Source organism: Erythrolamprus reginae, chromosome 2 (genome assembly GCF_031021105.1).
Source record: "Erythrolamprus reginae isolate rEryReg1 chromosome 2, rEryReg1.hap1, whole genome shotgun sequence".
NCBI classification, from domain to species: domain Eukaryota; kingdom Metazoa; phylum Chordata; class Lepidosauria; order Squamata; family Dipsadidae; genus Erythrolamprus; species Erythrolamprus reginae.
Window position 1 is genome coordinate 150512613 of NC_091951.1, and position 25961 is coordinate 150538573.

Consider the following 25961-nt stretch of genomic DNA (forward strand, 5'->3'; position numbering starts at 1 on the left):
AATGCACTACCCAACTCTGGTTTTCTTCCCCAAACCCCAAAAACTTTAACCTTAGACTGTCTACAGTTGACCTATCCCCGTTTCTAAGAGATCTGTAAGGGGCTTGCCTAAGCGCACCACTGTGCCTACCGTCCCTGTCCTATTGTCCTCTTTTATACAACTTATGTTTATACAAACTACTGCTATCCTATACACCTTTGACAAATAAAAAAAATAAAAATAAAGGAAAGAATAATATATTTCAGCTGTGTTTTGAGAAACTAGCACTAGGTAAGGCTGGCCAAAGGTCAGCAACTGCTTTTTCAAGCTTTATTCACCTGGGCATCTTTCCTAGGGAATAAAATTAATTAATGGAAGACATTTGAAGATACCGGTATTAAGAATTTGCACAGCAGTTGTATAAATATGGTCCAAAATAGTCAGGTTTCATTTAAATAAAAAGTTGAAATTTAAGATATAATTTTTGTCATTTTTTAAAAAATTGTGAGCACACTGGGCCACTGTTGCCTGCTCTCCAAAGAAAGCCCATCTCTACCCATGCATGTGCTATACATACTGCTCAAAAAATAAAGGAAACACTTAAACAACACAATATAACTCCAAGTAAATCAAACTTCTGTGAAATCAAACTGTCCACTTAGGAAGCAACACTGATTGACAATTTCACATGTGGTCAGCACATTCAACTTTGTACAGAACGAAGTATTCAATGAGAATATTTCATTCTTTCAGATCTAGCATGTGTTCTTTGAGTGTTCCCTTTATTTTTTTTGAACAGTGTACATACGTACAAAAATACATCTATATCTACCTTCACACACACACACACTACACACGCACAATTAACCCTCATTGTGTATTGGACAAAATCAATAAGTGCCAAAGCCCACTGCAACAACATAGCCAAGAAGGCTTCAAGAGTTGTAAACCTAACCCTACATAGCTTCTGCTCTGGCAATCTCACACTACTTACCAGAGTTTACAAAACTTTTGCCAGACCCATCCTCGAATACAGCTCATCTGTTTGGAACCCATATCGCATCTCAGACATTAAGACCCTTGAAAATGTCCAAAGATACTTCACCAGAAGAGCCCTTCACTCTTCCACTGGAAATAGAATAATATCTCTTCTTCTATTCTTTCATTGATATGTTCTTACTATAACTTCTTTTCTATTATTTCTTAAATATATTTTACTATGAGTATCTCCTCTATAACCTTTATCATGTACATGTATTTTACTATGTGTATATAGATATATACCCACTAAAACCCTCATTGTGTATTGGACTAAATAAATAAATGAATGAATGAATGAATGAATGAATGAATGAATGAATAAATAAATAAATAAATAAATAAATAAATAAATCACTGTCCACTTAACTGCAGCAAAACGGGGAAAGAATCTGTCATTTATTACTCATAATACCCTCGCTACCTGCTATCATCCAACTATCTGCTGTTGAATTGGAGAGTAAAAGGACGCAAACAAGTCCTGTTCTCATGTTCCTACAAAAATTCCCCGGGATTCTTTCACAATTACTCACACCATTTTAATAGACTACGGAGGGCGGGAAAAGCTTAACGTGGGTTCATTTCGCGCGCCTCGAGGAGGAGCAGCGCTTTTTATTTTATTTCTAACCGAGGCGGGCGGCTTTCTCCTCAGTCGCCCCTCAGAGAGAAACGCCGCGCACAGGGGAGGCGGCCCCTCGCTCGCCTTTTGGGGGCCTGCCGCGGCTGCTCGGCATCGCCCTGACTGAGTTCTTAATGGGCGGAGTTGGCGCTTCCAGCCCCCTGCCCTGCCCTGCCTCGGGAAAGGGGGCCAACCCAGCCTCGCGCTCTTCGCCTCCTACCAGCTGACTTCAGCAGCATGGACGCGGGCTCCGGCCCCATTAGCTCCGCTCCCAACTTTCAAGAAGGTCCTTTCGGTTGCCCCATTTGCCTCGACGCCCTGAAGGACCCGGTTACCACTCCTTGCGGCCACAACTTCTGCTTGGAGTGCATCGGGGCGCACAGGCATCACCCCGGCGGGGGCGTAACGGGAGCCGGAGGACAGAGTGCCTCCCGCTGCCCGCTCTGCCAGGAACCCTACCCAGCCGACCTCCCGCTCCGTAAGAACCACACCCTGGCCGAACTGTTGCAGCTCCGACAGCCCGCGCCCACCAGTCCGCGCCTGGCAATGGCACCCGAGGAAACGTCGGGGCCATGCGCTCCCGGGAACGGCGGCGATGCCCAGACCCAGGAGGTGCTTTGCGACTTCTGCACCGACGGCGAGAGGGCCGAAGCGGCCAAGTCGTGCTTGGTGTGCTTGGCGTCCTTCTGCGCGCCGCACTTGCAGCCTCATCTGAAAAGCCCGGCTTTCCAAAGCCACCGGCTGGTTTCGCCCTTGCGGCACATCGAGGAGAGCCTGTGCAAGTTGCACCTCAAGCCCTTGGAGAGCTTTTGCCGGACCGACCGCAGCTGCATCTGCCAGCTCTGCCTGACCCAGGAGCATCGGAGCCACGAGGTGGTGGCCGTGGAGGTGGAGCGGGAACACGTGGAGGTGGGTAGGGCCGCCGTCCGAGGTACACAGGGGCGCCTTTGTTGCGCCCTGATTTCCGAGGAGCGACCAAGGGCGCAACCTGGGCCGGCTGGCGGAACAAAACCATTATTTAAGTTGCGCCGGCGATTTCCAGCCCCGGAATAAATTGGGAACACCCTGGCTGCCAGCGTCGCTGGAAAGTTTTGTTGGACGCGCGTTAGGATTTAGGAGCGTTGTTAGGAGTGATTAAAAATACATTACAGATTGGAAAGTAGAGGTTAGGGAGTAAGAGAACCCGCGCTTGAAAAGGGATTGCAAAACCTAGCTCAAAATCCACCTAACATAAAGCCTATTTACATTTAAAGGGTATGGGCTCATTCAACCAAAGAAGAATGAAAAGTAGTTTGCACATTTCAGGCGCTTAATTTCTAAGAGAAGAAACGTTTAAGGATTAATGTTTAGGGATTACTTAAAAGTTTAGGGGTTTTGAGGAAGGTATTCTAGGAGAGATTATGTTTATTGTTAAGTTTTTGAAAAAGAGAGGGATGTTTGGAAGCATTTTCCCCCCTTAGATTAAAAAGAAAGAGAAAGCATTCTGCTCAGTTTGGGAACCAAAATAGTCCAGTTAGCCCTGGTGTATAAGACTGACCAGACAGTCTTTTATCTAATACGGATAATAGAGTATAATTAGATTTAGATAGTGAGACTAATGGGTGAAGAATCCTGTTTAATGCAGGCCGCTGATTTAATTAAGAAAGATTCTCTTCAACCTGCAGATTTCCAAGCATGCTGGGTCCAAACCAACAGGAATGAAAGATCTGGGAGTAGCAATTCCCACTAGTATGCAGGGGTTCCACATTAGGGAAATTGGGATATAAAATTGACTGTTTTACCAAGGTTAGGGGAACCACAACAGAGTGAAAAGGGAAAGGGAGAAATCAAATATTTTCCAGGTTGACAGAGAATATATCTGTTGCTAGTCTGAGGCAGCTATACATGAGAATGAATGAACTTCGTGAGAACCCTAATTCTGTCCTGTAATGTTTCTTTGCAAAGGAGTTCTTGGCGTGATTATCACATGATTCTCAATATTCATTAGAGACATAACTTAAGAGAAGCAAGAAGTTTAGGGGTAAAAGTCCTGGGGAATTACAGATCTGGCATGTTTAAAAGGGCGCAAGGAACATTTGGCAAAATGAAGAAATGATACTCTGAAATTAGGGAACTGATGTTTTTGTTTTTATTTTTCTAATTTAAAATGTTCACCAGGCACTTAACAGCCATTTGAGGTTAAGTTTTACAGCAAATCTCCGAAAGGCTAGCTTTAATATGGTATTGGAATTGCAATCATTGCAGAATCCCTATGGTCACTTGAAACAAAATTTGGGTAGATTTGCCCTTATGTCCAACTACGAGGATGCTGCAATGTCCCTTCACCTATCTTTCCCCCTCCATACACACATCAGCTCCCTGCAAGCCTTTGGCCTGCTTCCCACCACACTGAGTCCCACATTGTCCTCCCCACCCCTGTCACCAACTGCTTACTTTTGTGCAGTACAGTGGTACTCTACTTACGAACTCACCAGTAATTCATTCTATGACCAGGTTCTTAAGTAGAAAAGTTTGTAAGAAGAAGCAATTTTTCCCATAGGAATCAATGTATAATGCGTGCGATTGGGAAAACCACAGGGAGGGTAGAGGCACTGTTTCCTCCCAGGAGATTCCTAGAGAGGCCCCACAGAGGCTTCTCCCTGCCTTTTCCAGTTACAGTTTCGGAGGCTCGGGTTTGTAAGTGAAAAATGGTTCTTGAGAATAGGCAAAAAAATCTTGAACGCACGGTTCTTATCTAGAAAAGTTTGTAAGTAGAGGCATTTGTAGGTAGAGGTACCACTGTATATTGGTTAATAGTCAGGTGTTCTAAATGGTTTATAATTGCAAGATTGAATATGGGTCAGTCAATTTATAAATTTTCAATTTTTCTGTTTTGCTTATTGCTGTTTATGTTTTTCAGGGGCGGGGTTTTTAGGTTTTTGTAGTTATATTTTTAGTAACTGAAAAGTAAAATAAAGGGGTTATACTTTAAGATAAGTTATAAATTAAATAAGAAGGCAGCAGGTTTCAATCCTTGCATTGTCTGTAAAAGGAAGATTGATTAGCTGGGAAAGATTGACTGTCAGAAGCCTTAGGGAGCTAAGAGTTTGATCTTTGTATAAACCAGCTCTGTAAGCTTGCACGTGCCCAAGGATGGGTGGAATAAGTATTACAGAGCAAGATTAAGGCATAGAAATACAAACCGTTGGCCCTGCATGGTCTTTTGGAAAGTCCTTTTGTTGGCTTAGGGGTCAGGATGTTAGTTGAGCCCATCATATGTATGTTGATTAGACTTCCTTGGTTGCCCCCATTTTCTATTGGAATTAGATGTTCTTTTATTATTTTCCATTGATACTTTGCATTTGTTAGCTACTTAGAGCTGCATTTGCACAGTGGGCGCTACATAAATAGATTTAAATAAAAAAGATATTTTTTTTCACCAAATATCACCGATAAAAGAGCTGGTGTGGTTGAACTACAGCTCTCATCATCCCATCCTTCCAACATGTTGACCAAGCATAGTGAATTGTAATGCAACAAACAGGGCATCCATGAAGAAATTCTGCTATGAAGGAATAGGAGAAGCTTGATGGTAGGCACAACATACGATGGAAGACTCTCCTTGCTCACCTGTTCATGGGAGCTACAGCATAGTTCTAATAGATTATCTGTATATGACACGAGTGTATCTGGACTTCTCCCCCCCCCCCCTCGCTAAAGTAGGCATGGGTGTGGCCAGCACGTGACGGACCCAGTTAGGCCGTGAGTTAGACACCCATGGCATATGACAACCGAGTGCAGGTGACCTATACAATTATTAGCGGAATGACATTATGAAAGAGGCAGAATACAACAAGGAAATTGCAAAGGAAAAACAGTGTTGACATTTTGAGAGCTATTGGGCCCACTCGGAGAGGGGCGGCATACAAATCTAATAAACTAAACTAACTACACTATAACTATGGTTATCCAACACTGCAGGTTTTCAGGCAAAGGTTGATTGGGATGGTCTGAGGATTCCTGTCTCCAGCAGGGATTTGGATTCGAGGTTCTCCAGGTCCCATACAACTTTACACAACTTTGAAAGTTTGTGTGACCTTTGAAGGGACTGAAAGCATTCTTGGGAATCTGTATGCTGTTGGAGACTTTTGCTTTGCACTTCCCACTTATAAATTAAAATGATTTTTTAAAAACGCCTAGCAAGCACCCAGGGAGGACTTAGATACCTGCCGTCACATGTTGTAGATTGCAGTCTTTGGGGATTTTTGTCCGATTATTCAGTTGCAGGAATCATTTTTGTTTAGGACAAAAGCAACTGCACACTAACTTATATGGAAATATTTCCAATTACCCTGTTCAAGGTAGTTAAAGATGGATGGGAAATCCGTGCTTGGGAATGGAAAGCCTCTGAGTTTTGAATTGCAGCCAGACAAGTAAATATAAAAGTCACAATGACTGGAACAAATTGGAGAAGGCGGGAATTGGGTGTAGTCAGTTTTCCTATTCAAGCAAAATTTTGCACTGTTATTTTCCATTTAAAATAGTGCTGAGTTTATTAACCTGTAAGGGAATAAATATCTAGGTAAGAATTTGAATAGACAAGATTCTAAGATTGGGCTATGAATGGATTTGTAAAGATGTACATCCATTTGTATGCATTGAACAAACATCAATAAAAATTCCAAAACTGACTTGGCATAGAAAAGAAATATTAGACATAGGAACTAGCCAACAGGTGTCAGTCACAATCGTCATAGTATTTTTATTATGCTGCTAATTCCATTAAACTTTTTCCCAGCTGTACAAACAACTGTACAGATTATCATGTTGATTTTTTTCAAGAAAAGGCATGCTACTGAACATTGGCACTAAACTAGGAAAATAATATCTATTTCACACAGGGTAATCTTGAATTGCATGTCTTTTTTAATTAGAAAATAGGCAATATTGCAAAAGAATATTTAATGAAGAAAGAACTTTGTTAGATGGTAAAGGTTTCAAACAACTTCTAGAGAGTGAGTGTGGGGAAGAACTTTAAAATCTAGAAAGTGTTAAGAGTAATGTCTAAAAGGTTTGCAATACAGTTAACAGGATGAAGCAGTATATGGATAAGGAACTGTTTGAAAAGCTAGGCCTTCTCAGGAGGTAACAGTTACAGAATTCATCAGGGAAAAGAACTGTCAGGACTATAGTATCATTACAACTGAAGTTTCTAATGTCCTCTTGACATCTTCTTTAAGCAATAATTTACGATATTCTGGAATAAGTCACTAGATGCAAGTTTTGATGATAGTCTGGGTCATGAAAGTTAAGCCACCCACAATCAGGTTTGCTTACCATTCTATAAGAACCACCCATGAAATGATAAAGACCCATAGAAACATCAGATTTGGTGGAGAAGAGTCAGGAAAAAACGGATGAAGGTGATTTCATTCCAGGAAGTTGTTTGGAAGGATAAAGGGAGGTTGAATGCTTAGCTTTCAGCAGTCTTCCCTAGAAAGAATTGTTTGGGGATCAAGAGAGGCCAGAAATTAGTCTTTCAAACTATCAGAAAGGTCTTTCTGGTGCAAAGACAAACATTTATTTGAACTTCTGGTGATTTTTGCCTGGCTTTCCAAACCATACACACAAAAGAAATCTATTTTGTTTGGATTTGGAAAGAAAGTGAAGAAAACAAGGAACAAGGAAGCTCTATAGCCTGTGATTAATTCCATCTGATGCTAATTGGCCTAGCTTAGTCTGATAGCTTTACTTCTGTGTGATGGCAACAGGAGTTCATTCCTTCCCTTGTAGCCTTTTCCCACAGTGTCTCAATCCAACTCCTTTATTTCCGTTGGCTTTTCTCCCAGGTTCCAGTCCTCGCTCCGTTTGTCTTTCAGAGTGCACTACTGGCGTTATTTTTTTTTCAGCCGCTCCTCTTTCCAGATGGCTCTGACTAAACTCCTGTCAGTTTTAGTTTAAGTCATTCTGAAGTGTTATTCGGGAAATCCCATTTCCAAACATTCTGTGGGTGTGCTTGACTCCTTTGGAAGAATTGCTAAACTTGGAAAAGTTTTCAGAGAATACTTTCACAAGTCATCAAAATAAATCAATGCATTAACTGGGAAGCATTAAGTGTTGGCAAGTTTCTTAATTGGCTACATCCAGGTACCAGTATGGTGTAGTAGATAAGTGTTGGATTTGGAATGGGGAGACCCAATTCATCCTCAACTATAGAAACTGGGTGATTTGGGGTGAGTCATGCTCTCTGCCCAACCTACTTCCTAAGGGAGGAGAAGGAGGCCTCCACTAGTGTATAGTACAATATGTACACTAAACTGGGCTTCTGTACAAAAGGTGGGGTGCAAAGACAATTACTATAGTTTCAAAGGATTATATTGTACATGCTGGCAAGTTTCCATCTCATCAAAGAATCGTTCAGAAGTGAATAGCTTTCCCAAAATTCAGGACAGAACTTGCTCTCCTTCATCAGCTTGGTTGTGAAATATACTGCTCAAAAAAATAAAGGGCACACTTAAACAACACAATATAACTCCAAGTAAATCAAACTTCTGTGAAATCAAACTGTCCACTTAGGAAGCAACACTGACTGACAATCAATTTCACATGCTATTGTGCACATTCAACTTTGTACAGAACAAAGTATTCAATGAGAATATTTCATCCATTCAGATCTAGGATGTGTTATTTGAGTGTTCCCTTTATTTATTTTTTTGAGCAGTATATAATGAGATGGGAAAGAAGGGGAGATCACAGGAAGAGGTGATTTTTACTAATCATTGACTTCTTGTTTTCAAGGATGAAAATGGCTGTAGACAATTGGCTTCAAGGAGCTGGTTTTTCAGCAATGTAAATTTGGCCATTTTGGTGTATTCATAGAGTTTAAGGATAGAAATAGGAGTACTGTAGTTGGACTCCCAAGGTCTTGTCCCTCTCTACACTTTCCAACTTTATTTTGGTGGAAGGAGGTCATGTTTTTTTTTAAAAAATTGGCATTTGGCTTTTTAATATTTATATAATCTCTAGATTCTGGGTAAACTCCGATGACTACCCCCTTGGTGCATTTAGAAGGCATGCTGAGATGGTAACACTCAAGATTCTTTTCATACTTCTACAGCCTTTATTCAGCATAATTATAATTGTTTTGGGAGTGGAGTGTTTTTTAAAAACTGGAAAGTAATATTGCCTACAAATATTCATAAGCTGTAATTAACCATTTAACCCTGCTGTTGTGTTCTCATTTACTATACACTTCTACTGTTTTGGGTATAACGAAATGTAACAATCAGTATGTAGGAAAAAGTAAACAAAATGAAAAAAAAACCTAGCACTCATAGTAAGAACCCCTCAAATGAGAAAAAGTCAATTAATTACAAGTTTTCAGATCCACATGACAATCTACAGGGTCTCAAATATCATTAAGACCCCAGAGCATAGGAGCAGGGTTAAAGTACCTTAAATATTGTGAAGCAATATTTCACCAAGATTCACCTATGTTGACTAGTATATGAGCTTTGAAGAACCAGAGAATCTGGGTGTATCCAAGCAGTCTGTAGCAGAAAGTACTAACAGCACATCACTCCTTAATTCTTCCCCTTTACCCTGCCTTCTTTCTAGTCATTTGGAGTTTTGTTCTGTCTTGGATTGTGAAAGTATTCCTGCATAGAGATGGAGATGACTGTAACTTTAAAGTGGAAACAGGCAATCATTATAGATATAGAGAGAAGGAAATTTCACCACTCCTAATGTGGTATATCATTGCCTTCTACTTCATTGGATACCCAGATAAATTTTGCAGACTAGCTGGTATGTTGAGAATTGTGCTCTAAAAATATAAGGACATGATGGGGAGGGTATGATACTTGGAAAATCAATCACCTGTTTTTATATATATATAATAAGCAGCTTATAGCTGAAGAGACTGCTGAAGGCTGTAGCAAATTCCTGTGGTTATCATAGTATTGGTGAAAAAGGATCTCAGCTGGTAATGCCATGACACAAATTACACAGCTATGATTACTACTACTATGATAAGTAGGCTTTTCCAGGGCCCAGAGTTTTTTCAAGGTTCTTTTTTTAAAGATTGAGGATTTTAAACTATGTTTAAAAACTATGTTTAAACTACTGTATATTTAAAATCTTGATTTTTATACTTCATGTTCACTTCAGGTAGCAGAAATTTGCAAGAAGGCAAGCAAAGAGAGTGAATTTGTGGGATTAGTACTTTTCATATAGACTGCTTGGCTACAGCAGAGATAACATGGCTAGATTATCCCTTTAATGATACTTAAGAACTAGAGAGTTGATTATCCCTGAACATGGAGGAATAGTAATTTGGAATTTTATACTTGGTTACCTATCAAACATTATAATCTCTTGCAGTGCTGCCCTCTAAGAAGAGAAGAGTTTTTTCCTTGCTTCTGATTATCATATTTTTCTGACAAATTGCCTCCTTATATTTTCTGCATTCTTGATTCCATTCAGATAAATCCTTGAAGAGAGGCTAGATTAATCCAGCCATTCACTGAAGCCTACCATGGGCAAGTTAAAAGTTCAGTGGTGTTGTATATTTTTGACATGTAGAGGTTCTTGGGCTCTTTTGCCAGCAGCTCTAATTATAGAAACATGAGTTGCAACGCATGGAAAGACTTTGCCATGAGGTTATGAAAATCCATTTTTAATCATGGTAGGCATTACTGGAATAGGTGGACCATTTTCTCAGTCGAAATAAAGCAATCCTTTGTATCCTAGACACCAATTCCTTTTTTCTAAGCCAGAAATCTATAAATTGCCTTCAGCTTTGAAACCAAAGCAGCAGCTTAGAGCTGATGAATGAAAAGGGACATATTTATTAATTGTTTTCTTGCAGGAATAAAATGTTATCGCTCCCGGTGGAACAGAGGAAGCAAAGGTCTTCCTGTTTGGCAAAAATAGATGGCTTTTGGCTCAAAATCAAAGATGACTGCACTTGAAAGGCTTAAATAAGTTGTCTTAGTTTAAAGATAAATCTGAAATGGCATTTGGTAGTTTATGAGTGAATATAACATCAATACATACAGAAACAACCTAAAAGTGATTCTTCAAAATTCTCCTACTACCACAACAGGTGGCAGCATCCAGCTAATCATGGCTCATGTTGAAAAGTAATTTGGATGGCAAATCACCAGGAAATTCCAGGACTGAACAGAAAATCCAATGGCAAGACGTGTCCCTGTTATTTCCAAGAAACGCGTAATTGAATTTGATCCCCAGGGAGTCTTATCTTCATGCAAGACATTATCAAGCAAACTTGACCTTTCTTCCCCCCTGGACTATTTTAATGATAGCAGCAAAATATTTTCTAGGCACTGTAATTAGCACATATCACTAAGGAGCACCTTGATCACCACTATCTGGGAAACAGTTGTGTTTTCAGAATCTGTTTTAAGAAAAAGGAGCAGCCTGGAGTGTTTTACCATTTAATCTTTTTCTTTTCCTTCCCTGGCTTTAAGAGATCAGTGGGTTATTATGGTATCAGCAGATAAGCTCTCTTCTGACCACTCTGATTTCCTTGTTTTTTAATAAGAAAAAAGGGTGTTGATTCATTCTGCGCTGGTTCTTTTTTGATAATGCAACAATTGTTATTTTCAGGGCAGCCCACTTGGCCTGGTTTTTATCTCTGTCCGGGCCTGGTTTTTATCTCGGCCTAGCACATGGTTTCATGGAGCAGGAAGGGGTCCGAATGAGGCCCTTGTTCCTTTCAATTCCTAGCAGAATAGAAAAAATACTAAGCAATAAAAGAGGAGGAAATTTAGCCTGGTTTAAAGGCCTTGTAGGGAGGAGTGTGATGCTTTTTGCCCAGGTAATTCATGACAATCACGACTTCAAATCTAAACCAACTCCGTGTACAGTAGTCCCTCGATTTTCGCGGGTTCGAACTTCGCGAAATGGCTATACCACGGTTTTTCAAAAATATTAATTAAAAAATACTTTGCGGTTTCCCCCCCCCATACCACGGTTTTTCCCATCCAATGACATCATACGTCATCGCCAAACTTTCATCCGCCTTTAATAAATATTTTTTTTAATAAACTTTAATAAATAAACATGGTGAGTAATAATCTAAATGGCTGCTAAGGGAATGAGAAATTGCAGTTTAAGGGTTTAAAGTGTTAAGGGAAGGCTTGTGATACTGTTCATAGCCAAAAATAGTGTATTCGGTCCCACAGAGTGGGCCTTCTCCGGGTCCCGTCAACTAAACAATGTCGGTTGGCGGGCCCCAGGGGAAGAGCCTTCTCTGTGGCAGCCCCGACTCTCTGGAACCAACTCCCCCCAGAGATTAGAACTGCCCCTACTCTCCCCACCTTCCGTAAACTCCTTAAAACCCACCTTTGTCGGCAGGCATGGGGGAACTGAAACACCTCCCCCGGGCATGTCTAATTTATGCATGGTATGTTTGTGTGTGTGTATGTTAGTAAATGGGGTTCTTTTTAAATCTTTTTAAATATTTTAAATTTATTTGGATTTGTCATGATTTGTTGTATTTTGCTGTGAGCCGCCCCGAGTCTGCGGAGAGGGGCGGCATACAAATCTAAATAATAAATAAAATAAATAAATAAAATTTACTTCCGCATCTCTACTTCGCGGAAATTCGACTTTCGCGGGCGGTCTCAGAACGCATCCCCTGCGAAAATCGAGGGAACACTGTATTTTGATTTGCTTACCAAGCAGTGGGTTTATTTTATGTTTGTATTACTTAAAAGCAAAATAAGTAGGATTCAGAAAGAGAGCTTAAGAGAAGTTAGTTGTGTACATAAGCAATAATAAGGATTTAGGGATAGAAAATGACACAATGGAAAATGAAATCTTACACCTGACTTCTGACTGCATTTTGTACCTCCAGATGAATGGATCTATGTTAGAAAAAACAGGACAGTTGTAAGATGTATGTGTGTTGTCATGATGATTGAATTGTAAATGTCACATTTCTATGCAAATTGTGTACAAATAATTGTGAAAGGTAAATGTCTATAAAGCTGAGATTCTGATTCTCCTTTTTTTTTCTTCCCTGAAAGGCTCAGAGGCCCAAAATCCTGAACAATATTGAAAACCAGCTGGATGAACTGGGAGCCGCCATAGCGCAGATGAAAAGGATGGTGAACCTCATCAAAGTATTTCACCACATTTATTTTATCCCCAGTAAAAAGCAAAATGTTGAACCTTCCTCTAAAACCTTTCCTTTCCACAGACCTTCCTCCCTTTGTTGTTAAAAGGTAACAAAAATAGCCCATCCTTCCCCAGGAAGGGATCAACTGTAGGATGCTAGAGACCACAGTCCCATCATATCTAGAAAAACTGAGGAATACTGTCTTCAAGAAGTGTCCACTTAGTTCTAAAATTTTCTGTATTTGCATATAAATAAAGAACAAATGTACAGCTCCACCATTTCCTATGCAAATATTTTCCTGAGAACTAAATTACAAATGCAACAGAATCACATGAGGCTTCTTTCTTTAATGTTTTATCCTTGGAGTTGGGACTCCATGTTTGTAGACAAGTAGAACCGTAGGGCAAAGTTAAAGTTAACGGATAACTTTCATGACATGGAAAAAGCTTCCTTATTTCATGAAATGTAGTCAGGATTGGATGCTGTTCCTTAGAAATAGCAAAACTACAACTTTGTAAAAACTCCCTCAATTTGAGAATGGAATGTTCCTGATAATTCCAGAACATTCCATTCCAAAATTACTATTTTTTGCGGTCTTTCTAGAACAGCTATGGTTTTTTTTAACTTCTTCCAGTTTCTTAGCCATAGTTAAGAGATGAGGAATATTCTTCTCTTCTTTTTTCAGCATTTACATTCCACTTTAATGCTAGTTTTAGTTTTCCACAGCAATATGATTAGCCTGCAAAGAGAACGGCGCAGTAAATTGAATTAGGAAAAGTTATTAAGACGAGGGATGGAAAAGAAGTGCAAGAGGAAAAAAATGAAACATACAAAAGCTACACTCAATTTGCCACGAGATATAGCCCTAAATGCATTTTTAAGAAGCAGCTTTTATAAAAATTTTCAGGGAGAAGCTACTTATGTTTTTCTTCTGCAGTACGTTCTCATGAAATCCCCCAGTTGTAGGGGAAAACTCTCTTTTATCCAAGAATCAAGTTAGTGGGTGAGATAGGAGTTTATCACTGAAAAGTAAAGGTGACTTGATAGGTTACATACAATCCTCCATCACTCCATCTGCTGCTAATGGCATCTGAAGATAGTTTAAATTTGGCAACAAAATAACTTTTTTTTTACTGTTTATCTCCCCTCTGCCCTTTTCCTGTTGATTCCTACCCATGTAAACTTCCCCAAATGAACCAAAGCCAAACGTATAAAAAATGGCAATTTTGCCATAATTTTTCTTTGGTTAGAAAGCTGAATAAGTTCTTTCCCTTTCTGAAAGTTCTAAAAAAAAACAGTCCCCAAATTTTCATCCCTGCCCCTGGATCATTGCTGTACTAGTGGAAAGCCTTCTGGAACCTTCAGAAAACTGAAAGGCTGACTTATATCTCCTGATTTCTTTATAATAGCCAAACCTGAGTGTAGAGTTTGAGAGAAAGGGCAAAAATTGTTGATTGCCTACTCTCCCCATAGTTGTTAGTAATTTTAAAAATTATTCTTTCTTTTGATGGGTTCCATATTGTATTTTCTCAGGCTACTTCTTAAAGGTAGGTGTCATGTGATAATTCATTTGTTCTTATTTGGGAAAGCAGCTTGGTTTATTCACATTTTAGGCCAGTGATGGCAAACCTTTTTTTCTTCAGGCGCCGAAAGAGCGTGCATGTGCGCTATCGCCCATACCATAATTCAATGTCTGGGGAGGGCAAAAATAGCTTTCCCCACCACCCCCCGGACACCCTCTGGGGGCCGGAAATGTCTGGTGGGCTCAGTAGGCTTGTGTTTTTCCCTCCCCAGGCTCCAAAGGCTTCCCTGCCCTCCCCATCTCCCCGGAGGCTCTCTGGAAGCCAAAAACGCCCTCCCAGAGCCTCTGTGCAAGCCAAAAATCAGGCGGCCAGCACACACATGCACGTTGGAGCTGAGCTAGGGCACCTGTGCCATAGGTTCACCATCGCTGGTTTAGGCAATGATTTTTGTTGGAATAACTCCGTTTTTATTTTCTTTTAGGCTACTGCTCAGAAGGAGAAGGAAAAGGTCAGCAGTCTCTTTACCGAGGCCACCAAGATCCTGACAACCTTTAAGAAGGAAGTGCTTGATTTCATTGAGGTTGATGAAAGAACCATGCTGGGTGGAGCAGAGGAGGAACTGCGGCATAAAGAAGAACGACGTGCCCTGCTGATGGAACACAAGCAGAACCTGGAGAAAGTCCCCAGCACAGACACCATCACTTTCCTGCAGGTGCGCTCCAATAATTATTTTTGCAGGTGATTCAGTAGAGAGATAGCATAGGCTTCATTGTAGGTCTTTTCCACCTGGGCACTCAGGATGCATCAACAATCCCTGGAGAAGGGCCAGTGGTCACTCAGGAACTCTTGCTCAAGAGCCAACTCCATACCCATATCTATTTGCACTGTACAAATGATTTTGGTTGGTACCTTAAAAGCTCGTTATGTGAAATACATCCAGTCATAGGGCAGCAAAAGCTGTGTGCACTTGTCTTTAATATAAAGGGCTAGTGAAAAAGGATGCTATGCTTAATATTTTGTGTTAGATTTGTAGATGGAAGAGGCGAGACCCACAGGAACCTGCCAACAAACAGCTCTTTACTGTATAACAGTTCAGTAACCCTGAGAAAGTCCTGTCTGACAGCCAGCCCTTTTATAGGGAGCTGTCAGACTGTTCGACCCATCAAATTTAAGTACTTTCCTACCCTAATAGCGGACCTGAGTGAAGCCTATGCTTCACTTGTGTTGAATACTTAATAGTTTGCGTGTACCAGGGGGTGGTTCCATATGAGTGGATAAATGTGGCCCATATGTTTTTCTTTTGTTGTCCCACCACTTGTCTGCTTCTTATTCATCCAAGATCATATGTTCATTCCCATCAAGATCTCTGCTAGGGAAATATTTTCTCATTTCTTTCACTCTCGGAGACAGGGGGCCATATAGTATCAGGAGAAAGCTCCCTTGGATTTTATGCTGCTCCAGGTGAAGATCCAGAAACAGTGTGTGCCAGTAGGTTGCAGCAGGAGAGCTCTATGTGCTCCTTCTTCCCCCCACCCTAAATCTCTTGCCACATCTGTGCTGAGTTTTTAAGCCATTTAAGTGTTAGTGACTTGAGAAGAGCTGTATCTGTTGAATAGACCTTATAGTCAAACAATTGCTGTGACTTTGTTTTCTTGACCAGGAATTCCAGGCGTTAAAAATAGCAGCTGAGGAAAAAAACCTTGCATGTTCAAACTTCCCCAGAGAACTGAGTTTTATTAAATCCAGTCAGGCCGTGTTTGCTGTGAAGGAGCTGCTGGGAAATATTTGCAAGAACCATTGGGACCAACTGTCAGGGAAGGGTGAGAATGGACCTTTTCTTCATGAGATACCAGAAGGTTTGTAATTTATTTGTTTACTGAATTATTACAGCCACCCTGTTCCAAATAGCATCCGAAACTAAATCAGAATCCGAGGCACAACATTCCTCAAAGTTCCAATTTATTAACAGAGCCATATTGGCAATTCTGTGAGAAACCTGAATCTAAAGCCATGAGGTCTTCTCCACCCACTTTAAAGTTTATTCCCTTGCTCCCATACCCACAAATTCATGTTGACCAGTCGTCTTTTGCCAACGTGTCCGCTACTCCCATCAACTTCTGGGTAGGTACTGAACAAAGGATGACCTTGAGAACCTAGAAGGAATTTGTTGTGGTTACATTTCTACATCCCTCAAGCAATAGCCCTTCCCAAGTTCCCACAGCAAGAATACATTCTAAAGCATAAAATGTGGCAGGCCAAAGACTCCAAGTTAACAATGGCTTTGGCCTGACACACCCATCTCACAATGGAAGGAACCCTGAAACATGGGCAGAATTCTTGTCCTTCAAGAGTTGCCCTTCAGCTGAAGTTTAGTTGTTTAGTTTAGTTTATTTAGATTTGTATGCCGCCCCTCTCCGAAGACTCGGGGCGGCTAACAACAATAAAAAACAATGTAACAAATCTAATATTAAAAAGTAATCTAAAAAACCCCAATTTAAGAGACCAATCATACCAACAAACATACCATGTATAAATTCTATAAGCCTAGGGGGGAGAAAAAATTTTCAATTCCCCCATGCCTGACAACAGAGGTGGGTTTTAAGGAGCTTGTGAAAGGCAAGAAGGGTGGGGGCAACTCTGATATCTGGGGGGAGCTGGTTCCAGAGGGTCGGGGCCGCCACAGAGAAGGCTCTTCTCCTGGGTCCCGCCAAATGACATTGTTTAGTCGACGGGATCTGGAGAAGGCCAACTCTGTGGGACCTAACCGGTCGCTGGGATTCGTGCGGCAGGAGGCGGTCCCGGAGATATTCTGGTCCGGTGCCATGAAGGTGCCATGAAGTATCAGATATTTATGGCTGTGGAATAGGAGTTTTATATCAGCAGTGGAGCCTGGCATCCATTCACTGAGTCTGTCCATTATACTAAGCCAGCAGTCCTCAACCTTTGTGGCTTGGCCCGGCTGGGGTGGGAGAGGGAACCGGACCGCAAGAGCAGTGGACTGGTGCACATGGTCCACTTGCATGATCAGTTCCAAATAGGTTGGGGATTGGGGACCCCTGTGCTAAGCCACTTTATAGTTTGTTCAGTTTGGCTTAGTTCATTGGGCTTGTGTACTTAATTCTTGGCTTATTCAACATACTTTGATAAAGCATTCATGATACTTGCACTAAGATGTCAATTTTGTTGTTATCTATATGTAAGTCCTAGAAGCTCTGTCAATTGTTATCACTGCGAGGTTCTTGGTTTATTTCTCTTTCATGGAACATTTCAGAGATTCCTGTGTGTAACTTTCATATTACTCTCTGATTTTTTTCTGAAAGTACCTAATTTTTTTCTTGTGCAAACTTTGCTTTTTATGGTAAACCATTCTGTAGAGTTTTGATAAGTCCTTATTTTAGAACTTACGAGGGGGGAGGATATTCAAATCCACCAGCTACAATTTATATCTCTTAAAGTCCCCTGTGGCACTATAAAAGGGCCCCAAAAATAGTTTTGAATTAGCATTTGTGATTAGCAGATCAAAATGAAATGCTGGCTTTTCAAGATGAAAAGAAGCAAACTAGGCACCATCTAAAAGAGATGCAACTGACAAAAAATACAAGATAGCCAGAATCTAAGTGGTCTTAGTTACTTAGGCTTTTAATAGCACTCAGATGTTTCAAAAATGACTCAAATATATAAACAAACAGACATCACTAGGTGTGGTTACTGGTGGTTTGGGAAACATATCCAAAGCTGGCGTCCTTGAAATAACAGAACAGAGAAAGTCTTTTTACTTGTTAGTTTTTGATTTCCAGACTCTTATCCTGCCAGATTCAAAGCTCATGTTGCTTGTTCAGTTGAAGATTTAGATTGCTGGCTCATTTCTAAGTTTGAAATCTTAGTTGTTTGTGTTTTCTTTGTGCAGCTGTTTAAAACATTATTACATTAGAACTGTTCTGCATCTGACTGCCACTGGCAAGGAGGTTTGGATTTTAATGTTAATTAACAAGCGATTATCTTTTATAGCGAATTAAATAGAAATATCTCAAAGAACTGCCAGAGCTTTTTACAGAATATACTGTCACTTTGCCATCTTGCCAGCATTATTACCTTCCCCACCCCCATTACATTCAGGTAGAACCTACAGGTAATCCTCCAGGTACCTTTTGAGGATTGTTGTCATAGTTACCTATGTAACTATGACTACAATTGTGGTCATAGCTAACTATGACTACATTTGAGGCCAAAATTTATGTTGCTAAGTGAAACATTCCTTAAGTGAGTTTTGCCCCCTTTTACAACATTTTTTGCCACAGATGTTAAGTGGATCACTACAGAGATTAAGGTTAGTAACGTGGTTAGGTGTATCTGGCTTCCCCATTGATTTTGCTTGTCTGGAGATCACAAAAGGGAATCACATGACTCCAAAACACTGCAACTGTTATAAATACAAAAGAGTTGCCAAACTCTTACATGACCATAGAGATTCTGCCACAGTCGTAAGTGTGAAAAGCAGTTATAAATCAATTTAATGTCATTAAAGTTGAACAGTTACAACTCAGACACACACATTAGGGATGATGAAGATCACTGCTTTTCCCTGAGGGAAAATAAAATGTTTGCATTTCTCTCCCTACCTCACCCCTCCTTATAACTATGTTTTGTATATTACTGTAATTTGATCGTATGCAAAACCATAATGGAAATGGAGTAAAAGAAAAATTATTTTTCTCTTTCAGAAATCTGCCCAGGCCAATAAGCAAAAAATAGGGTGAGGCAGGGTCCGTCCGTCCCCCTGTCCTCCCCCCCCCCCCCCCCCCGCGCAAATGGTAAAAAGCAGTTTCCATGCAAACTCCACCTTGGATGTAGGCCAGGTCAGGAAACAGCAGCACAAGAAATAATAAATCTCCACTCTGTTGATATACTGTGGGCTATACTGATAGACCTTTGAAAACCTGAGGTTTCTAATCCCTGCTCTCTTATACTGAAAAGAGTGAAGGTGGGACAGTCTTGGGTTTTTCTCTTGTCTTTCCCAGACTAAGGTTTTGTTTTCACAATACTAGCCACTATCTTCTTCAAAAAAAACGTCCACAAACCAGCTTGGGCAATTCTTTTAGCTGCCAGAGACAACATATGATCACATAACACAAAGTGGAACTATGGGATATGGAGATTTTTCCATAAAGAGCAGTGACGGCAAACCTTTCAGAGATTGAGTATCCAAAACCCACTTATTTATCACAAAGTATCAACACGGCAATTTAACCTGAATAACGAGTTTTACTACCTAAAATAATGATAAACGCTCTGAATCCTTGGAGAGGGGCGGCATACAAATCTAGTAAATAAATAAGTAAATAAATAAACAAACAAACAAACAACACAGAGTTCATCTCTTTCTCTCTCTGCCTCCATTTCTCTTTCCTTCCCTCCTCTTTCCCTCCCTTTCTCTCCCTCTTTCTCTTTCCCTCCCTTTGTCTCTCTCTTTCCCCCTTTCCCTCTTTCTCTCTCCCTCCTTCTCTATTTCTGCCTCCATTTTTCTTTCCTTCCTACGCTTACTCTGCCTCTTTTTCCTCCCTCTTTCCCTCATTCTCTTTCCCTCCCTCTCTCCCGTTCCCTCCATCTCTCTGCCTGTTTCTCTCTTTCCCTCCTTTCCTTCCTCCTTTCCCACTTTTTCTCCCCCTTTCCCTCCCCTTTTCTCTCTCTTTCCCCCCTTCCATCTCTTTGCCTCCCTCTTTCTCTCTTTCTATCCCTCTCTCTTCCCACCCCACTTCCTAAAAGGAGGGAAAGAACCCCTGAACTGGTGCTGGGTGGTGGGAATATGATGCCCAAAGGCCGAGGAGCCCAGGAGCAATGCGCCCACGCTCATCTGGTCGCTGGAGAGCCAAAGACCAGCTGGACGGCGGGGACATCCGGGAGGCGAGAGCGAGCCCATGACAACTCAGGGTTGCATTGTAGCTCTATGTCATAATGGGCTCCAGGAGGAGGACGGGACCCCATTTCCCCATTGTGAACCATGCAAAATTTCCCTGTGCTGTGCAAGGGGCTGGCCATGGAGGCAGCATCAGCAAATGCACTGCGACGAAGGCAGAATGTTGTTTCACACATTTTTTTTAGTCCTGCAAATGACATCGAGAAACGTGTCAGAGAAACGCGATGGAGCTGAGCTGGGGTGACATGCGCGTGCCCACAAAGAGGGATGTACCTCCTCTGGCACCTATGTCATAGGTTCGCCACCACTGCTCTAGAGTTTCTTGATTCTCCTAAAGTGTTAGCAATAACCCACAGAGTCCTTTGAAAATTGGCTCCACCATTTATGCCCAGTCCAAAAAAGTTGTGCATTTTATATAGAAAGAGATAAGTAGAATCAAAGAAACTTCCTAGCTCAATTTGAGTTTTTTGCTGGTGTCCCTGCCTGTAGTAGGTGAATTATACAGAATTTGCAATACGGTTAGAATTGGGATCTTACATTAACATATGCAATTGTTCTCTTACGATGCATGATCAGCTTTACAATGTTTCATGTTCCAATCTGGGTCGGTGCTGGAGTCCAACCTCAGGAAACATCTCTTTCCAGAAAGTGAATTTCACCGACCCAGATTGCATCCTGCAACATTATTCTGGGACTCATATATTTGCCTTCATTCCTAAAAAATGTTTTACACAGCAGGTGATTTTTAATCCTGTGCATGTTCTGTGAAGATCACAGAATGTAAGGCATAAGACGATGTGCCCCCTTCTGTCTGGATATTAATTTGCCTTCCTTTAAAACCAGGAAGAAATTACTCTTTTGAGACAAAAGGCTTCTTTATGGTGATGATATTTTCAGTTCTGTCTCTAATGTTGACAAGTATACATTGATAACAAATTCTTCTTTTCACAGTAACAATTGAACCGCAGGTTTCAGAAAGGAGCATCAACCCCGCCAGTTTGGAATCACGAGATTATTTTCTTAAATGTAAGGCCATTATTTTCTGCATTTTCCTCCTTCGTTTTCATGCTTTGCTTGTTGGCTGATAAGATAGCCTTTATTGTCATTTTTAAAAATGGATTTGAACCATGCAAAATTCTAAACAGCGGTGCCTACAGAGATATAGCTTTATTTTATTTTTTTGCAGTACTGTACAGTGTTTTAAAGATATGTTTTAATTATTACCTAGCTTTGTTTTATTTGCTGATCTTTAGTGTAAACCACTTTGAGATTTCTAAATAAGAAGTGGTATATGAATATTTTAACTACAATAATTAGCATTTTAAAATAAATGCTCCTACCACTCTGAAAATGCAAATTGCGTGTGTGTGACTAGCATATATTGCATATACATATATAGACATATATCTCCTGTAACTCTGAAAATGCACATTTTGTGTGTGTGTGTGTGCGCGCGCGTATGTATATACAGTATATCTGTGTGTATATATGTGTGTGTATCTCACCTGGTATATCCAAACATGGGAGAGACATATTGCTTCTTTTTGCCTTTCAGCCCCACTACAGGGGCCATTCAGGTTGCAAACCATATTTTTAAAACCTTACAAAGAACTGATAAAGAAATAGACTAGTATAGATCTATTTCGAGCTATTTAGCTCTCATCAGCTAGCCATACCCTCCTAGAATTTGAACTTGGGCTGTTTGCCTTGCTAGGCAGTACAGTACTTTTACCCTCGAAGTCAGCTCTTTGTCAGTTCTTTGCAAATTTGGACATACACACACACACACACATGATCATCTTAGCCACCTTGCCTTAGTATTACACTAACTGAAGTCCTAACTTCCTCCTTAATAAAGCCATGCCATAGTATGATAACACTGCTTTTTGTGGAGGATGGGGATGGGCTTGCTTATGCCATGTGCCTTCCTTGTTTATCATTTTCAAGCCTTTTATATCTTTGCTTTTGTACAGCTGCGTTCATCATTGACTTGGATAGTGATACTGCTGACAAGTTCATCCAACTCTTTGGGACCAAGGGGGCTAAGCGTGTGTTGAATCCCATTACTTACCCGGAGACCTCAACAAGGTTCATCAACTGTGAGCAAGTATTGGGCGAGAATATTATGAACCGTGGCAACTATTACTGGGAAGTGGAGATCATAGACGGCTGGGTGAGCATTGGGATCATCACTGAAGATTTAAATCCCAAGGAATCCTATGACCGGGGTCGCCTGGGCAGGAATGAGAAGTCATGCTGTCTGCAGTGGAACGGCCAGAACTATGTCGCCTGGTTTGGCGGATTTGACTGTGTTATACAGCAGCCGTTTTTTCATACTATTGGGGTGTACTTGGAGTATTCAGAGAAGGTGCTGACATTCTATGGAGTCAAGGATTCCAAAATGACTTGTCTCCAGCAGTTCAAAGTGTCTCGCTTCAAAAAGGGACTTTTTGACCCTTTCCAGAATAAGATCAACCACCAGTTTCCAGCACTGTTCACGCACAACCTCAAGCCAGCCTTTTTTCTCGAAAGCGTAGATGCACATATGCAGCTCGGGCCTTTGAAGAAAGACTTTGTTTCAGTACTTAAGCGGCGATAATTTGGTCAATGTATGACCGAGGATAAAGAATTTGACAAGTAGGATGTTTGTGATATCTCTGCTGGAGCACTATGTCATCTTTCTGAGTTAGTGTTAATCATACTTGTTGCTGCTTTTTTTACTTATTTGATAAGTATCAACGTTTAAAGAAGCACTTTTCAGCAAAACATTTTATTTTCTTGGACATAGTTAGGAATCATTTACGAAGTGCCTGATCTAAAGCAAAAAACATCTCCATTTCATCAATACGAACTAATGATATCTCTAGAGACGTCTGTTTCACAAGTAACACATGGATCAATAATCAATGGTGCCATGAAGACCCATCTTCATAACAGCGGGCAGAAAAAATACTACCACTGATAAAAAATGTATGCTGAAGGCCATCACTTGTTTTTAAATGCCTCTAGATGAATACTTCACTGCATTTTAAAAAGAAAACAACTGTGGGGAAAAAAACCTATGATGTTAGTTGTCAGCAGAGCAAATGACATATATGAACAAATGTATTCAGCTTTGGATTACAATAGCAAGAAAAATCATATGGGGCTGTGGGGAGCTTTAGTTGATTCTTAGCTTAAACTCTAGTCTGTATACTATTAGAAATATAACTTTGAAATTAAATGAAGCCTCTGTGGCTGTGCGTCAGCTCCACTAGGTAGACCAGTTTAGGAAATGATTTCCAAAGGAAGGATACAATTTTTATGAGATCAATTTTAATAGAGTTTTGCAAGCCTGATTGTAATATACCACCACCTCTTTGTAGTTCAGTAAATTAAGGTGCCATCTGCTTGAGCTGCTTCCAAATGTTGTCCCATTGTTTGGGACTTTAACATGTTCCTCTCATTTTTGTCTAGGTAATGGTTTCCTATTATCACGATCACATTGCATACTCTGTACATTGCTTTAATGCTATATGTGCCTGTTTATTAATATTGGGGTAAAAAGTGTGCAAAGTAAACTGAGTTGTAGATCTGACTGTGAGGTACTCAAGAGATGAATACCTGCACAAGGAGAGCATAATGTTTAAGCACTGGGTTGCAAGTTTTCCCTTTCCTTACAGCATCTTACAGGCATAGAAGTATTACAAAAATTGAGTTTTGGTGGCTTTTTGGAGTCATTGGCTGGTTGAATCTGATGGAAGTTGAGGCTTATTAGCCTCTGACGGACCCAAGATTCCTATTTGTGTGATATATTCTGCTTTTCTTAGCTGTATTTTGAGTACAGATCCATGGAAGTACAATGGAAGAAAGACCATTGGAGACTGGGGATTGACATTTCATGTGTAACAAGGATATGAAGTATACAAAATCCATCCTTTTCAAATATATTAAGAGGACACTAAATAGAAATTTACCATAATTTAGTCATGCTGATAGGAATGGATGAGGAAATTCTAGCCACTATTGTTAAAAAAAAAGATTTCAAGTTAACCTGTGAGGAGACCCTTAGGGTTTTGTTTTGCTTAAGCTTCTTTAAAATTGTTTTGTAACTTTTTAAGATTGTGTTCTTCAGAACAGGATTGACAGTGGAGTTCAAATAAATCATCCATTGGATTCCTTTCTTTCTAGAAAATAATAGGCTATGAGCATTCATAATGTAAATTATGATTGAATAAGGAGAACATTTAGAGACAGATTTATTTTTGCCATTGCAAGATAATTTTGTTCTTTGAAGCGTTAATCTAATGCTACCCCACTTCATTAAGTCTATGATCTCAGGATTACAGTGTTACAAGAGGGTTTTGCAGTATTAGTGAGTACATTATTTGTCTCCAAAATATGTTTTGTTCCATTATAACCTGTATCCAAAGAATAGTAGATTTGATTAATCATAAAAATAATTTAATAAGTGAACTTTGCTTTGCTGCTGGGCCTCACTGAAATGTTGCTGCCTTTCATTGAAAATATGTGAGGTCCTTACAGTTTTGTTTGTGCAGCTTTCCATTAATGAAAGCACCATAGCATAGTCCTGGAATACACATGTCTTGTACTCTTTTTTTTTCCAAAGAAAGTTTTCACCATCTTTCTATAAAGGAAAAAATGATATGTACATGATGTACACACTGAATTGCATGGTGCAATCTAGTATCTTAAATCTATATCCAATTAGTGTTTGTAAGGTTACAGGGTTTAATAAGATAGATCACAGACATTTGAATTTGTAAGAAAGTTGAAGAAGTACGTAAACCACTCTACTTTGAAATTAGGATTTTTAAAAAATATTTAAAGATGGTTAGTTACTGGAAAAGATGGAACCGTCACTGCAGGACTTGACAGAAGGGGCACTCAAGTAGTGGAGAGGATTTCATTGTCTCTAACAGGACAGAAGGCATACTTGTATGAGGAGAGCATCTTCACGCAGATGACTCCAATTAGAGGAGGTAGATACTTTATTCCTTCATTGTTATAATGCAGCTATTGTGAAAGGGGATGTACATAGTTTGTCACTTACTGAACCTGGTTGATGGTAACAAGGGCACACTTAATTTGAGGACTTTGTTCAATTGGATTCAAATGCTAGCAAAATGTAGAGTTGTGTCATACATACGACTGTGACAGGATTTTCTTTTTTCAAAAACATTCAGGATGAGAATTGGTGGTTTTTAAAAATGTATTAAGGTGATTTAAGTGTGTGTGGGGGGGGTTTGAGTCATCTGCTTCAGCTTTTCAGGAAACTACATCATTATATTTTATCAGTCATGCTGCCAAGTTTGATAGTAGAGAATGTTCAAATGTTATGAAAAGGAAATGTGGTGGCTAGACACCAGATTGGAGGCTGCAGATTGGAAATTCCTTTATGTTTCCTGGTTAAAGATTAACAACAATACAAATCTTTAGGGCATAAAATCATTTATAATCACATGATAATTATTCTTAGACCATTGAATATAACAGGTATTCCTAGCTTTCTGAACAATCCAGTATTAATTTTGTCATAATGTGGTTAAAAATTAATATTCCTAGCTCTTATTCTTTACATTCTGGTCTTGTCTAGTTATTCTTCCACATATGATCATAAGGTTCTCAGAGAATTTCCTTTGGAAGAAAGCTTTGGAAAAATGTGTTTTTATCCACAGCTGGGCCAGCCAGGAAATTTTGTTACAAAAATCCATGGCATAAACCACAATAAACTGGAATTAAAAAATAGTTCAAACCACAAAA

General features: G+C 40.1%; 1 protein-coding gene across 1 annotated transcript; it reads left to right on the top strand.

Moving 5' to 3' along the window:
• Positions 1-1591: 1591 nt before the first annotated feature.
• TRIM47 (tripartite motif containing 47) lies at positions 1592-25961 on the top strand. Its single transcript, XM_070739885.1, has 6 exons — positions 1592-2545; positions 12670-12765; positions 14766-14996; positions 15945-16140; positions 21150-21224; positions 22172-25961. Exons 1-6 carry the CDS (start codon positions 1874-1876, stop codon positions 22795-22797), a joined length of 1896 nt encoding a protein of 631 aa, XP_070595986.1. The 5' UTR covers positions 1592-1873; the 3' UTR covers positions 22798-25961.